Raw genomic sequence first — 16,798 nt, 5'->3', positions numbered from 1 at the left:
ACCATTTGAAAAATAGTCATAGCTAAGAATCTGCATCAAGAGTTATTGTAAAGATTTTGGAAAAGTGAAATAGTTGAAATAAGTATTTATATTTACCTGGAACTTAGTCCCATTGATTTGAATAAAGCTTTTGCACAAACATATAATAGGATTGAATGTTAAACCCTTAATACTGGGAAACCTGTATAGATCCCAGGTTCAGAGTTGATGTAGATGAAAGTAGTAAATTGCCATACCATGGAATTACAAGAATTACTGTATGAACACTGCCTATTTTTATTTGGGAATAGGAAAAAATTGGCTTCCCTAATAAACTGGAAAAGAAATATAGCATAAAAGGATAAAGGTTATCATTCACCTTAAAAGAATAATCAAATAAGAATGTATGAGATAAAAATCACACAGTAATTACAGTAATTTCTTTATATATTTTTTGTACCGAGTTAATCATTTTTCTATTTACTGAAGTGAAAATTAAATCTCAAGACAACGAATCTAAAAGTTTGAGGTAAAATGTGTTGGGGAAATTGGAGGAAAAAAATTGTTTGTACCCTAAATAGCCAAAGACTTAATGTTTTTGTACAGTAGTAATTATGTAAAATGAATAGGACTATGTCATGCATAGTTATAGAGCCAAGATTTGGGTTTTTTCCCCTTAAAATTACATATAACATGCAATTTTATACTTCATGGTTTTTAAAAACTCTGTTAAGCCTGTTGTAAGACTTGTATTACAGTTTCCTTTTGCACTGAAAAATGAAATCAGAGAATACCAAAAAAAAAAAAAATGGTTTATATGTACAGGGTTTGGGGTTATTACAGCAGGATATTTTCTATGATGCTCTCCTATAACTTCTAGTCTAATGCTTCATTTGTGTACAAGACACTTTTAGTCTTACTGGGCTTGTACTATTATTGCTAGTATATGTAAAAATATTAAGACTATGAGTTAGGAATACTTAAAGTCATACATTGCCTTACAAGGTGCCATTGTATTGCATCCAACTCAATATTCTCTTCTGATGCAAAATAGCATTATTAAATATACTACATTTTATTTGGTTATGTGCTTCTTACATTGGAGCTTTATGCTTGACATTGCTTGATTAATTTATTAATTAATTTATTAATTTATTACATGAGTTTTTTTCCGTTTCTAGGCAGCTCAAGGAGTTACAAAAAATGAGAATATCTGTATAATGAAAACAGGAACAAACTATTTAAAAGGCAGCCTGCCTATGACTAGGCCCCAAATCCTCAGCAGAACACTAGATCTTAAATGATCTGTGAAAAATGAGATTTGGACATTCCCTATTTCAGGGGACATGGTATCCTACAGCATGGGGACAACTACAGAAAAGGCCAGTGGTATTCCTTAATCTCTCATGGGATGGAAAGTTTCCTGCAGGAATGTACAGGTTGAGAAATCTCAATGAGAGATAGTTGGAAACCAAGCCACACAGGGTTATAAGGGCAACAACCAGAACTCGGAACTGGACCTACAGATAAATTAGCAATTGTTGCTATGATTATAGGATACAAATTACAGCAATACAGCAAAGCACTTTTGAAAAATCTTACCAAGAAAAATGCAGGGACTTGTCCAGGCAGTCTGCAGGAGTTAATACTGACTCGAAGGCACACACTAAAACACAATGTGATACTTCCATTTATATACGGATGTCAAACTTGCCACTTCAGACTAAACAGTTGCCCCAAGCAAAAGGTATGACTCGAGGATATGGTGTGACAACACACTGTTGCCTTACGTTGTTACATAGCCTTCCCAGGCTCTCCAATTAGCTTCATCCCGTTAGATGTATAATGCAGTTAACTGCCAGGCATGAGACTGGAGGAGTGCCATATTGTCCTTCATCTCAGACAACATAAAACCCTTGGTGTTTCCTGACGTAATGAATTCACTGTGCAAGAGTGTAAATCACAGGTGTCAAACTCACCGCATCATGTGATGTGTTGCGATGTATCATGACTTTTTTTGCATTGCCGGAGCTGGGATGAGCGCAGCCTCCGTATGATGCAACCGGCCCATGGGCCAGCAGTTTGACACCCCTGGTGTAAATGGACCTCCTTAGACTCACTGAACAAAGATTAAGGGTAGTGTGATATTGACATTATGCATGGCCCCTGCAGTTGGCCCTATCTCAGTAGTCTTGGCTGATTCCAAAAATGTAACATAAGCTCAGACTAGTTAATATTTGGATATAGTTGGCAGGGCTGTAATCTAGACAAAGTTGGGGAAAGTCCAAAAGTCAGCAATGGGAAATCACTTGGATATTGTTGCCAAGTAAGTTACATGGAGTGCATGGTCGCCAGGCACTGAGCTTGACTTGAGAGTCTCCATCTTTTAAGACCCTCTCAGAGGAATCTAGCTGACTGCTACTGCAAACCGAGGTTCAAGGCTACTAGAGGTTTTTAAAGCTAATCCTAAACACCCAACTAAGATGCTGAAAAATGGGACATTTCTCATGGCATCAATCAAAACAAAAATGTAGCAATTGTGTATTTTCATCCCTAGAAAAGCAAAACAAGGAAAAAAGTGAGGAAAAGAGAGAAAGGTTACAAAAGGTAAAGAAGTCCCTGGTCCTTCTTGTTACATATTTTATGTTGTATGTTATGAATATATCACAAATATAATATCAATTATGAATATAGAGGGCCTGCAATACAACCATAGTTAACTTTTTCATGAACTCACTAGGAAACAAATGTTGCTGGGATATGTAAGAAAGATTCTGAATGTGTGTATGAATGTTTTATTGAAGATTCCAGATGGAATATTAGTGGACGTAAGGAATGCATTTTTCCTGGAATCATGGAACAGAAAGTAAGAATGTGAAGTTCCTGACCTGACTGGGTGGGGCAAGATGTACCATATATATGAATTTTGAGTAAACAAGTTGGGTATAAAGAGAAGAGTGAAATGAACCAGACCAGAATGAACAAGACGACTCATGTTGGAGCAGAAGACGCCCCGAGTCTGCTTCCCAGCCTAGTTGTGTAGCCTAGTTGGGCAATAATACTTGAGTAGCCTTGCTAAGCATAGTTTCTTGATAGCCTAGTCAGCACAGCTTATTGTAGTAAGGTAACTTTGAAATTAAACAAGTACATGTGCAAATATAAATGAATTAATTATGCTTAATTGCACATTTGCCTTGCTTTTTCCCTGAATAACACAAGAATAAAAAAACTATTGGAAAATTCTATTTTGAGTGCCTTGAACTCAGTTTTATGACACTCTCACTCTGGGAAGAGAGGATGGCTCCTTCTCGCCTTATGGTTCAGATTCTAGTTCCTCCTGGTGCCTCTTGTATATCTTGCTTTCTTTTTCTTTAGATCTTATATTATGGATTCACACTTGAATAGTGGTTGTGTCCTTTGCTGCCTTGCCCTATTTAGATGGCACAGCTTCTAAGTAAGCTAAGTAAGTACTGTACATAATAAAAATGTCCCCAAAACATCAGAGATCTCACTGAATTCAGAAACGCATTCCTCCATCAATGTAATTTTCAGGGTGTTGATGTTCCCCAATTACCAACAGTGACAGTGTTTGGGGTACATTAGATGTGGGTGGAATATTGTTTTGCTGGTTGCAGAAACAGTCCAACCACTGATAAATGTGGAGTCTCCCTTCTTATTGAAAATATTGCCAGAAGATAATGCTGAGACTGACAAGGAGCTTCCCTAACTATCAGCAGACGGAAGGCCAACGCCAGATCGCTCTCCTCATCCCCCTATTTTATGTGTTTGTTTGCTTACTGACAAAAAAAGTAACTTCTCTTTTTGGCCGCCGAGATGAGGCTGACAGTTGCTTTGCCGCAGACCGGCAGTAGGGAGCCGAAGGCGGAGCCTGCTGATGCCCCAGAAGGGAAGGGAGCCGCTCAGATTTAAGGATTTAGCGGCGGTCGCAGGGGGAGGATTGCGGCTCAGCAGCTCGGCGCGCCTTTGAAGCAGCAGTCCGGGTGAGCGAGGGCTAGCGGGGTCCAGGCTTGCGAGCCCTCGATTCGTTCGGGCTCGAAAGGAGCTTCCCGACAACCTCTTTCTAAGCCCGGGCGCATGTGGGAAGGGGCATCCCGAGAGCAGTATTGAGAGAGGCGCTTGCTGCTGCAGGTGGAGGTGGAAGGAAGATGTTCAAGAGGGGGAAGCAGGCCAATTTTAGAGGCGCCGGGCTGGTTGTGATGCTTCGGAGCTGCATTTGCCGGGCTCAAAGCTCACAGGCAAGGTCCGGTCCATAGGGGCTTTTTACGTTAGTAAAAACGGGGCTCTTGTGTCTTTAGCTGCGGGTTTATCTGCGTCGTTTGGATAGTAATGCCTCTGTCCCCTCCCTCCCTCCCTCCCTCTCTCTTTTCTCCCTCTCTCCCTCTCTCTCTTTCTCCCTCTCCCTCCCTCCCTCCCTCTCTCTCATCTTTCTTTCTTTCCTTTCTTTCTTTCTTTCTTTTTTTCTTTCTTTCTTTCTTTCTTTTTGGTCTTCAGTCTTTGTTTCTTTGTGGAAGGCGAGAGCATACGGTTAGAACATTTTAGATGCTGATCCTCCCGGTTTTCTGGTTTTCTGATGAGCCGGATGCCCTTCAAAGGCATTTAGTATTCTGTTTGACCGGTGGCTCTTTAATTGGGGCTGGTTTTGGGGAGCAGGCTTTGAACGTAATGTGCAGTCTTGCTGCATTTGGAGACCCTTCCAAATGCATGTAAAATATTCGTGATTTTATTAATTAAATTAAAAGACAAAAATGCAACAATCCTACAATCAAACCATTGTCATCATCATATGATGAGAAAAGTGAAAAACAAAATAAGATCCATATTACAAGACCCAGTGAGGAATAATAACACAGTATAGAGCAAATTCTGTCCTTTTGTATATTATTAAATCTAAACCAATGTTCCACCTTTTCATTCTTCAGCATAAGGACGTCTCAAAGAGACTCTTCTCTTGTTTTGGCCTAGAGGAGCACTGAATGTTTGCCCTCTATGTACTACTGAAGGACAGTAGGCTTTCACGAAGTCCTCTTCTGAAGGAGGTCTTGCCTCTTGGCATTGGTCTGCCTTCCTAAATGGTTTGAATAATTCTTTGTATTACGGGCTGAAATTATTTCTAGCCAGGAATACAAAAATTAATATGTTCTCTCTTCAGAACTTCACTGCTAGATAGAGGATGCTCTGTCTTGTAATCAGTCACTTAACTCAACATACATTAAAAAAACGTTTATATTCCTACTTGTTCTGTTTTATTTTTCCTTACTTGTTAGCAGAGTAATGAAGTCCCCACTACTACCATCCCTAACAGAATGAAATTTTGCATACAGCTCTTTTGGAAAGCTATTGACAAACTGGAACATGACCAGTTAAAAGTAATAAAAGGATTTCAATTTATTTAACATGTATTATATACATGTACAGCTCTACTATCAAAGTTTTCTGCTGACTGATAAAAGGTGAGAAAGGAATCCCTCGTAATTAAACAGCTAAATAATAGTGCAGAAGGAATGCACAAACATCTGGGCATCAGATGTTTGTGACCAGATGAGGTCAGTGTTTCTTTCGTCAGTCTTTTTACCAGAATAAGATCTACACCATGTTTGCCTTAGTTTATAACCATTATTTCTAAACATTTCTTAGTTTATTACAATATATTAGTGGATAGAATTTTAATAGAGACACCTCTATTTTTCTGGCAATGGATGAAAGTTCTATGGTGGAGCCATAACTTTTATACCATTCAGACTTGATGCACTGAATATCCAACTCCTCCCCATAACAATTAACAAGAGGAAACAGATTGGCTTAAGGCCATGAAAATTCTCAACAGCAGTCAATGTATTCTTTTCTCCCACTCAGAACATTGCTGGTGGGAAATCTCTATTTGTGAAGTATTCACAAATAAACTTGAATACCTGTGATAATGTAAACAGTGTCTCAGTAGCAAATCTTTCTTTCCAGCAGAAGAAGTGCACTCCTCCTGCATTCAGAAACCCCTTAGCTTATTCTAGCTAGTTTAAATTGTTTCCTAAATATTTCACCTTTGTTAATTCCTCTACTCCGTTAGCAGAATGAAGAGACAATGAGATATATTACTGAAGCTGTCAGCAATTAACTATCTGAATCTCATACACAACACATTTTGTTGCAAGGTACAATAATTTTTCCATGCATGTAATCACTGTGCAAGCAGATCAATGTGAAAGAGAAGTTGATTAATTAGATTAGTTTGATTGGAGAATAGGTATACTCATACCACTGATAGGATTTCCTAATACTAATAATGACTTCATCAATCAGTTTTAGCATGTTTATGCTACTCTGTGCAAAGTAGATTTCCATTGTTGATATTACCTTACAAGCTAATATATTGTTGTTTACATCCCATCTTCCACACAATCAGGATGCTAGGTTATTGCAACACTTGGTATTGGCTCTGAAACACAGAAGTGGGAGCTACAGTATGGCAAATCCTTCAGCGTCCTTTTTTCTTAGTTTTCACCTAAACTACATCTATTTCCATTCATGCAGAATATTTGTTGGGCTGTTTCTTCCATTCATGTTTAATTGTGGTGTATGCGTGTCTCTGTGTGTTTGATCATTCATTCTTGTCTTTCTGCAGATTCAGATCTTTCTTGAATAGACTGCTGCTCCTAACCTAGGCTGAAGCCAAAACAACTTTCAATCCACTGTGGAAAAATACTAGAGAGACAACTTTAGTTGTCTGGTTTCTGGGGGTAGATTTTAATGGGCAAAAACAGTGCATGAAGAAATTCCTTTCATAAAGCACATTGCTTTGCTATATAATGCACGGGAGTGCAATGTTTTAGTTCCTCTGGCTCCTGTGAATTCTAAACCTTTCAGGCGCAATCTTAATGCATTCTTGGAAAATGCCTAGTCATGAATGCTGCCGCTGCCCACTTTATTCAAGGGACACGCCTCTCCAGTCAAGTGGCAATCTGTCTTCTATCAGCATTAACTGGGCAAGAAAGACATTTTATTATGAAAATAATAAAGAACTAGAAGGGAGGAGATAGAAACAAAAGGACAAAGAAAAAGGAAGGCAATAGTTTATTTTGAAGCTCAGGCTGAAATCAGTCAGACATTCCAATGACACATGTGCACACCTTTAGGTCACTATCTATTAAATCAAATCAAATCTACCCTGCATCTAGCTCTATTTGTCTCTAATTTGCTGTATTATTTCTCTGATCTGCAACCCAGATTTTATGAACTAGGCTCCTATCTTTCTTGATTTTCCACTAGTTCTGGAAAGAACTCAGGTAGGAACAAAGCCAAAAAGAAGCTGCCTGCCTCCTCTTTTTAAAAAACTCATCTGGGAGGTATGGGGGGGGGCAATCTTCCTTCTTGTCACTGGCTTTTAAGATTTTGATTTTCATAGGCTTCATTTACTTGGATAGACAGATCAGATTTTCTTTTACCTTTTTGAGCTACCTTCTCTATTCATGATCTCATGTATGATTCTACTTCTAGACATGGACAAAATGAACTACATTCTCCTAGCAGCATTCATTATTCTAACCATATCCTGCACTTCTGGTAAGTATTGTGATATTTCTGCATTTTTAGTAAAGAGAATGGACTAAACCACATTGGGATGTAGGAAAGCAGTAGACAACAATACTCTCTGTCAATAGAATCATACATATCCAAGAGCATTTACTCCATTGTAGTCCATTAACATGCTTTCTGGATAAAAGTCTGTAGAGATTTTGTTACGGTATGTAAGTGCTATACTATGTCTTCTAAATAATATATATAGGATGCATTTAACTAAACAGGATTGAAATGAGATGCTATAGAAATGCTAGCTAACCAATATTAAGAGCCAGGATGGTGCAGTGGTTAGAATGCAGTATTGCAAGCTAATTCTGCTGACTGCCAATTGCCAGTAGTTCAGCAGTTTGATTCTCACCGGCTCAAGGTTGACTCATCCTTCCATCCTTCCGAGGTCAGTAAAATGAGGACCCAGATTGTTGGAGGCAATATACTGACTTTATAAACTGCTTAGAGAGAGATGTAAAATACTGTGAAGTGGTATATAAGTCTAAATGCTATTGCTATTGATTCCACCATGAATAATTTCTGCACACATGCCAGGCAGATAGAAAATGTTGATTCTTCATTTTGCTATAAGCAGGATGTGATAGGCATACCTCAGTCAGAATGGGACAACTCAGCGCAGCCACCTCACCATTGCCAAGATGCCTCTTCACCATCGGCAAATTGCTGCAGGACAATTCAACATGGCCAAGTCCCTTTTGGGACAACTTTCTGCAAACAGCCAGAGGGAGAGCCAGGCGGGTGGGCAGGTGAGGGGATTGGCAGAGTGCAGAGCACAGTGGCCAGGGGCTTCCCACTGGAGGGAGAGCCAGGTGGGTGGGCAAATGAGCGACTGGGCAGAGTACAGAGCAACAGTGGGGCCACGTGCTTTCCATTTTCGCCACCGCCGCTGTACTAAGCTCCAATCCCTTCAGAATCTGGGCTGGTCAATGCTGGCAATGTTCGGGCTTTCAGTGGCAGTGGCGGTGGGCAGGGAGGTGGTGGAGGCCAGGTGTTTCCCATTTTTGCACACACACTGTAGCTGTCATGGGCCATTTGGCAGCGGAGGATGGGACAGGTGATAGGGATATGGTAGAGGCTATCGTGTCCTATTTTCACATACCCCACTGCCATCATCAAACAGCCCAAACACTGCTGCCACTGAATGGCCTGTGGCAATGGGTATTAAAATGGGACATGCCCAGCCTCTGCCACCTCCACACTGCCAGCCCCACCCACTGCCGCCACCAAATGGCCCATACTCTGAATGGCTTGGAGGTTGGTGCAGCAGCAGCGGCATGAAAATGGGAAGCCCCTGGACGCTGCTGCTGTCACTCTGAGTTCTGCCACCCACTCACTCACCTGCCTGGCCTGTTCCCCCTCTGGTGGGAACCCCTGGCTACCACTGGCTCTACATTCTGCTCATCTGGCTGCTTGCCCGGTTCTCCCTCCAGCTACCTGTGGCAAGTGGTCCCCATGACAAGTTGTCCATGTTGAGTTGTCCTGTGATGACTTGGTGATGGCAAGCTGGCCGCACCAAGCTGGCCGTGCTGAGTTGTCTTAGATCCTGCCTTAGTATGGTATGTGAAGTTCTGGATGGCCAAGAAAGTAATTCATGTTCTTTCCCATATTTGGTTTTTCATACATAAACATTTTAATCAAATGTCTACTTTACAATGTACAAATGTCAAGAGAGTTAGATGGGGCCAAGCTCTGTATATTATTATTATTTATTTCACAATCTGTCTCTTGCTAAAACCTTGTAACTAAATCTTGAGATAATTGTGCCTACGAAACTAAACTGAAAATTTATTCAGACAAATCTCAGTTTAGATACAAATATTCAGCAGCTTTAAGTAAATATTCTGCTAGTCCTCATATGCATATATGTACATAAAGAATATTGATTAGATAACAACAGTCTGTTAAGTTACTGAAATAATAATAGATGTGAGATAATTGAATGGTGTATTACATAAACCTGGCAGATAAAAAAATACTGTTTATGTTTCAGGCTATGCACTTCGATGTTATATCTGTGAACAAAGTCCTTTTCTCTGTAGAACCAACCTAACCTGTTCTGAGGAAGATGATGCTTGCTTGCAAATTAGAATGGGTATGTATACTTTGCATGAATAAACTGAACTTTGGAACAAGTATGTTCTGGTGCAAGTATGTTTGTTCTGGATCAGCCAGTTAGATGAGAACTGTATGTTAGAATGTTTGGCATTAATCCTGGACTAAGCTGAGATGGACAAATCAACAAAAGAGATTTAAAAAAAGGAAGACACAGAGTACTATCTAATATGGAACAAGTGGTATGACTGGTTGGAGACTAGAAATAATAGAGGAGAATAAATGTGGAAAGGTCAAAAGTGGAAAATGTGTGTATAATAATGTATAGTAATAATAATAATATGTATTATTCTTAGTATGAAGTATAGTACAAAGGAAGAAAAATGCAAATAAGAAACAACGGGGCAACAAGGACAAATATTCTAAAGAGGAATAAGGGGGGGGGAAATGTAAATAATAGAAGATTACCATTATGAAATCGCTTTTAAAAAAGGGAGGAGTATACACTGTGTGTGTATGTGTGTTATGTTTTGTTTTGTTTTGTTGGTTTAAAAAATAAAAAAAAATTAAAGAATGTTTGGCATTTATAGGGTTAAGCGCTCTCTCCATAAGAGATGGCTTATGGGTAATATAGTTTAGCTATTCAGTGAATCCCATGTTAACAAGTCAGTAGGAGGGGCTACTAAGTTCATCACAACAATGTTTATTTTCTGAGAATTTAAGCTCCACTGAGTTAGTTATGATTTCTTCCTAAATTAGTGAGTATGAAGTTGCTGCTGTAAAAGTTTTTTTGTCAGATTCCAACCATTATTTTTAAGCTTTTAAACTAAAAAAAAAATAGTTGGGTAATGAAATGATATTTTGACCAATCAGGAAAAGAATTCATTATCAAATCTTAGTATGTCACACTGAAAAAAAGGGAAGATGATACTTGGAGGCCTGTTTGAAACAATTGCTAATGGGAAAATTCTAAAACTAAAATATTATAATACAATGCTTTTTCAAGAACGATCATAAATTGTAACACTCATGATTGCTGAAGATAGTCAGTAGAATGAGAAATTTGCAGAACCTGGAATTTATCCTAAACAGTGCAATCTTGAAAACTGTTTAAATTGCTTAATCAACATCTAGACACTTCCCTTGTGCCCTATCAAGCTTATTGTCTCATTAGGATTTTTATCAAAATTATTGGAATCTGGCAGCACTTTTTCTGACTTAACACATATTTATTAAAAGGCATTCATAAAAGTTTTTTGTACGCTGCAGTGGTTAATGACAACTTATGCCTTTTAGTAAAATCTATTAGCTGGAAAAAGTGCTACTAGACTTCTGATTTTTTTCTGTCATAGATTGTTTGTCCTCCAATAATGTTAATAAAATTATTGTTAGCTAGATCAGTCAGACGCCTACAAAAAGTGATAAAGAAGCATTTGCAAACCTAACCTGGTTTGATAACAATGCTCTGATTCTTGGATCTTCTCCATCTTGGTTTCCTGAAAATTACAGTCTTCTTTTATCTGAATTTCCTATTTTTGAAGTCATCCATCTCCCAAATCTGAACCTTACTCCTTGATTTTTTCAACCAGGGTGGGCTCAGAAATTAAAAAGGGCTGTACAAAGTTTTGGATTATGAGTACAACTGACTGCTTCATCAGTATCATTCCTTAGGGCCCAATTCTGCTTTTATCTCCAGAAAACTGCTTTCTAAGATCTGGATGTGACAGCTTGAGTCCTTAAAGAAATGTAATACCTACAATTGTTACTATTACAAAAGTACATATGAACTTAATAAAAGAGTGAAATTCTACCGAAAGAGCACCTGCAAGCAGCCATGAGAAACAGAAAAAGAACAAATTATGTAAAATCATTGTGCATGACATAGGTGTCATAGTCACTTTTTTCCATTGGGAGAGGTACCTGAAAACAATCACTAATACACAGACTGATAACACAGCTTTTATTTCAACTGGATCATAGGGGCAGTAATCAAAGCTTCCTTATCAATCAGGGAACAAAGAACAAGAGGAGAAAGGCTTCTCTTGTACTTTGTGCCCTAATTGGCAAGAAAGGAATTGGAAGATTTGGGGAAAAAACCATAGTTGATCCATAATATAATCCTTCAAGGAGCTGTAACTTGTTTTCAAACTTGCACAGAAGACAAGCTGCTTGAATGAATATTAGTGAAGCCTTATGCCCATTTAAGGTCTGAAGTCTGTCTGAATCCTCTTTGAAGCATGCTTTCTCAGCCCTATAACGCATGCTTTCTACATGCCAATAGTCCATACAGCATCTTCTTCACGAATATCTCAACCTATGCGTAACAAAATTAAAACACCCTTCTTGCGACTAGTCAAGGTTTATAGCCAAGCACTAACGTTAACTCTGCAGTTTCTAATCTTGAGCAGCAGAGACAGTAACTTTTATATTTGTGCTTCAAAACTGAAAGATATTATGTAAAGCAGTGGTTCTCAACCTGTGGGTCGGGACCCCATTTGGGGTCGAACGACCATTTCACAGGGGTTGCCAAACAACGCAGTCCGTCATTTTTTTTCTCCTTTTCCTTAGCTGTGCTACTCCCTTTTATTCTATTGGCTTTTGAAAGCCAATAGAATAGACTCTCTTGAATAGAGTCTAATTCTATTGGCTTTCAAAAGCCAATAGGAATTGCACAATGCCAAAAGTCCCATTGTGCAAATGGTGCTGCACCAGTTGAGTAGTCCTCGACTTATGACCGGTTGAGTAGTCCTCGACTTACGACCGGTTGGGAGGTCGCGGCATTAAAAAGGTTGAGAACCACTGATGTAAAATAACCCTTAAGTTATTTTGGATAGTTCCAGTGCAGCAGAGATCTTTGTAAGATGCCTCTACAGGAGAAAGGTTGAGGGAAAGAAAAAGTTATTACTGACCCTTTTCTTTTCCCCTAAACATCTGCGTAGAGCATTTTGAAACCTTCCAGAACAGTAAGGAAAATGGTGTAAGTGGCAGTGAAAATTGCCTCTGACCTCTTGCTCCTACAGCAACCTCTACTGGATTACAGCCCTTCTGAAAAACATTTAAGGACTTCTCTGAGGTTCTCTAGGAGGGTGCTAGTCTCTGAATACTCATGTGTATAAGATGATATAAATCAAGGAATATTTGTTATTTTAAACAATGTCCTGTGCTATATTTTTTTTAAGTGACAAAGCAGCTGATTTTTTTTTGTGTGGTCATTTAAAATGTATCTCTTGCTTGTATTTCATCAGAAGCAAAATTGATCTCAATTTATGTTTTGATTTTGTTTACAGTGAATTTGAGAACGTACAGGTGCTGGAAAATGTCAAAATGTGGCAAAGATGTTATAGCCGAGGAGTTTAGTGTTGACAGTTTTAGACACCTTTGCTGCCAAAGAGATTTCTGCAATAAGAGTCCAAGTCTCCTCGTCAGTACCACTCCCTTTGGTATCTCAGCAGCAATTGTGGTTTGGATGATGTCCCGGTAATAAGGAGATTCAAAATAATATGTTCTTTGCATATCCCAGTTCTAACCAGATACGCAAGCACTTTTACTGGAACAGCTAAAGCTATTTGAAGAAGCAATGTCTGTGTAACTACAAGAGTGTTAAAGCTAAGCCAGGAAAGCAATGGGGAAAAAATATAAAAATGGAAAACCAATTTTGTAAGAAAGTACTCTCACTCAGTGCATGTTGATTGTCTTTGACAATTGAGCCTTCTCCTTAATATTTAATTTCTGGTTAATCCATGGCAGTGAAAGTGCTTATTTATCGTATTTCTATTTTTTGTAAGAAAGCAGATTCATATTCTTTTCCTTTATCATTCTCTACAGCTGCATGTTTTTCAGTAAACACGAATACTATATTTCACAGCTCACTTTTAATGCAAGCTCATCATAAACAAGTTTAAGAGGTTACCAAGAGAATGGTTGTAAGATCTCACTGTTTATAGTCCTACATTGACAGATTTGACCTTCTATCTGTTTTAACATGCTATAGCAATCTTTACCTATTATACAGGTGTTAAGATAACCACTCTATATAAAACTCATATATGTGTGGCACTTTATGCAGTATACTCAGTAACTGCTGCTTTAAAACGTATGTCCTATTCCATATTTCTGCATTTAGTCGCAGAACCTAATATTGACGGAGCTTAATTTAAAAAGGTATTCTCTCTTTTTCATTGCATTGTTTTCTGTGAAGACTTTATTCAATAGAGAAACTCTGAAAAGTATTACTTAACACAGTCCTTCCTATGTTAGGCACAGTATGCCATTTTAAAAGTATATTGTGTATGGACAATTGTTAACATTCTTTTGCAAATTTTCCCACGTATATAGAACTATTGGTATCTTAAAAAGTATTGAAACAACTATGTGCAATATGTTCTACTTACCCTATATGTAGAAAGATTCCTGAGAGAACCCTGGCTTTGCTTTGGTATGTATAAATCCCATGGTTTCGTATTTTAAGATTAGTAGCTTATATAATTTAAATGGACTCCAGAAGATGGTAGAGGACAGGAAGACCTGGAGGAACGTTGTCCATGGGGTTGCGATGGGTCGGACACGACTTCGCAATTAATAACAACAACAACAACAACAAGCTTATAACATTATTGTAACTTATTTCAGTGGAAACTAATAAGGGCCAAGGAAGCAAAGTTGATGGGCAAACATCGTTCACTTTTTCCCACTAATTAAATGAAGGAAATAGTAAGGTCTGTATAAGGACTCAGAACTGACAAAGAAACCCAAGATAAGACAGAATTTTATTTATTTATTTATGAGACTTATATACCGCTTTAAGTGCAAGCACTCTCTAAGCGGTATACACCAGTAAGCAATGTATATATATATTTACATTGCCCCCAACAATCTGGGTCCTCATTTTACCTACCCCGGAAGGATGGAAGGCCGAGTCAACCTTGAGCCGGTGAGATTTGAACCGCTGATCTGCTGAACACAGTCAGCTAAAGTGGCCTGCAGTACTACACTCTAACTGCCAACTATTGGAGACTGTTAAACAGATTAGCACCATATGTGAATGCAATGAACCTGAGTTTTGGGAAATAGAGAAACTTGCTGAGAAACCAAAAAGAAAAGTATTGTCTCTCTGTATATACTTATTTAACCAAATTGCTTAGAATTACACAACTATCCTGGCTGAATTCATACCATCACTTCAGCAACAAAATAAGCCATCACATTTTACCCTGTTGCAGTGAGCAAACCATCTATTGTTTTTTTAATACTTAAAATGGAATATAACAGGTCAAATTTCATTCAGCAAGAAAAAAAGTATCACCTGTTTGTACAAAACATGTTTAATGTATGCTATTACATATTTAACAAAGATATCACAGTAAACACTATGAGGGAAATAATCCTCTTACCTAACACTTTACAATAAACTTTATTGAACTTCAGACTTTCATCTGATTATAGATACATAGAATTAACCTTGTAATCTAGATGTTTGCAGACATCATTCTGTTTGTCAGTGACTACACAACTCTGCTGATTAAAAAATAGTAATAATATTTAACATAGGTGGCATAATTCACTATATCATAAACTAACTGCATGGGCAGAATCTGCCAGATTCACAGGGATGAAAATGTGGTAAGTAAATTTCATAGGATATTGTGTGTATCTAGTCATTATATTATACTTTCAAACTTGAAATGATTTTGTGTTCATAAATATTTTACATTATATGCGTAATATAGTTGTGGACCTTAAATCTCCACATACTCTCTCAATTCTCAGTAATGTAACTAGCATCCAATTCCTCTCTCCTTTGTCTATCTCTTTTTGATCCCACTCGATCCTTGGCATATCGATATTCTGATCCCGGTGAACAATGAATGGGTCTAAGTCAGTAAACACATCTAGGAATTGTAACATAGCCATTCTCAACCTAATGTCTTTCAAGTGTTTTGGGCTTCCAGTCCTATAATTCTTATGCTGGTTGACAATTATATGAATTGATTGAACCCAATTAGAGGTACCAAAATGGATAGCACTTTATTTTACAATTTCTAGGATTTATATCCTGTATGGTTATGCACATTTTATAATATTAAACATGTAAAAGAGGAAAATACTTTAAAGAGCCAGCACTAGTTTTTTTAAATGGTGGAAAGATTTTTAATTTCAGTGTCTTTTCCCTGAGGAGAAAGCTGCAACTAACTGGAAATGGATGTGACTTCTATCAGTGTCCTGATTAATTATGGAATCTATTATTAGGCCAATATTATTACTTTAAAAACTGTTTCCTTTATATCTGTCAGGCATGAACAACCAGGCCTACATGTACAGAGTTGGAGCTAATTACTTTATTATGTTTTGCATATAAAACACATAAATCTCCCCAGTCTGGTAGCCTACTCTTGTAAATAATTACATACTGCCCCGGAACTTAGGGGAGATTGGCCCTAGACTTTTTGTAGTTGCTCAGTATACAGTTGCTCAGTATACAGTATTTTTTGTCTATGATATGAGAAATATAAAAATATTTGGGATGATTTATATGAGGAAAATATACTAAATACTTAAATATAATGGATTTTGAAGACTTGAATATGCTTAGAAAATGAAACACTGATTATAAATATATTCTAGTTCAAGAGGGATATGGGTTTTTTTTTGACAGTATATTATTTCTGTCCTTTGTTCTTTCTGTTTCAAGATATGAAAAATGTAAGTGTTGGTTATGAGGAAAAAGACTTCAATATATAAGTGTAAGTAACTCTAGGAAAATTTTAACAGATAAAAATGTATTCTTTTGAATACTGTGGGGAAAATAAATTGAAATGAGAACTCTGAAAACAAGATATATGACAAAGTGATCTAGATGATTTATTAGAAAAGAAGCTTAATAATAAGGTAGAGGATATTTGTAGATATTTGTTATCTTCTAAAATTATCAAGAAATGTACTAATTTAAGGTTGATAAAAGAGAATATTATTGGAAGAAGAGAAAATCAAGGAAAGCTACTATGTGGAATATGGAACTATAGAAACTGTTATTTGTAAATACAAACCCAGACAACACACTATTTACCAAACATTGATGGTGATGTGTAAAAAAAACCCCAATAAAAATATATATATATATATATATATATATATATATATATATATATATATATATTTAAAAAGAATG

At 37.5% G+C, this 16,798-nt stretch overlaps 1 protein-coding gene across 1 annotated transcript; it reads left to right on the top strand.

The window, feature by feature from the left end:
• Window positions 1–3,794: 3,794 nt before the first annotated feature.
• LOC120314100 (CD59 glycoprotein-like) lies at window positions 3,795–16,259 on the top strand. Its single transcript, XM_039356842.1, has 4 exons — window positions 3,795–3,980; window positions 7,489–7,554; window positions 9,572–9,673; window positions 12,921–16,259. Exons 2-4 carry the CDS (start codon window positions 7,491–7,493, stop codon window positions 13,112–13,114), a joined length of 360 nt encoding a protein of 119 aa, XP_039212776.1. The 5' UTR covers window positions 3,795–3,980; window positions 7,489–7,490; the 3' UTR covers window positions 13,115–16,259.
• The last annotated feature ends 539 nt before the right edge of the window (window positions 16,260–16,798 follow it).

Source organism: Crotalus tigris, unplaced genomic scaffold (assembly GCF_016545835.1).
Source record: "Crotalus tigris isolate CLP2741 ecotype Arizona unplaced genomic scaffold, ASM1654583v1 scf7180000018831.1652172, whole genome shotgun sequence".
Classification (NCBI taxonomy): Eukaryota; Metazoa; Chordata; class Lepidosauria; order Squamata; family Viperidae; genus Crotalus; species Crotalus tigris.
The sequence above is the reverse complement of the archived record's forward strand: the minus strand, read 5'-3'. Positions and strand labels throughout refer to the sequence as shown.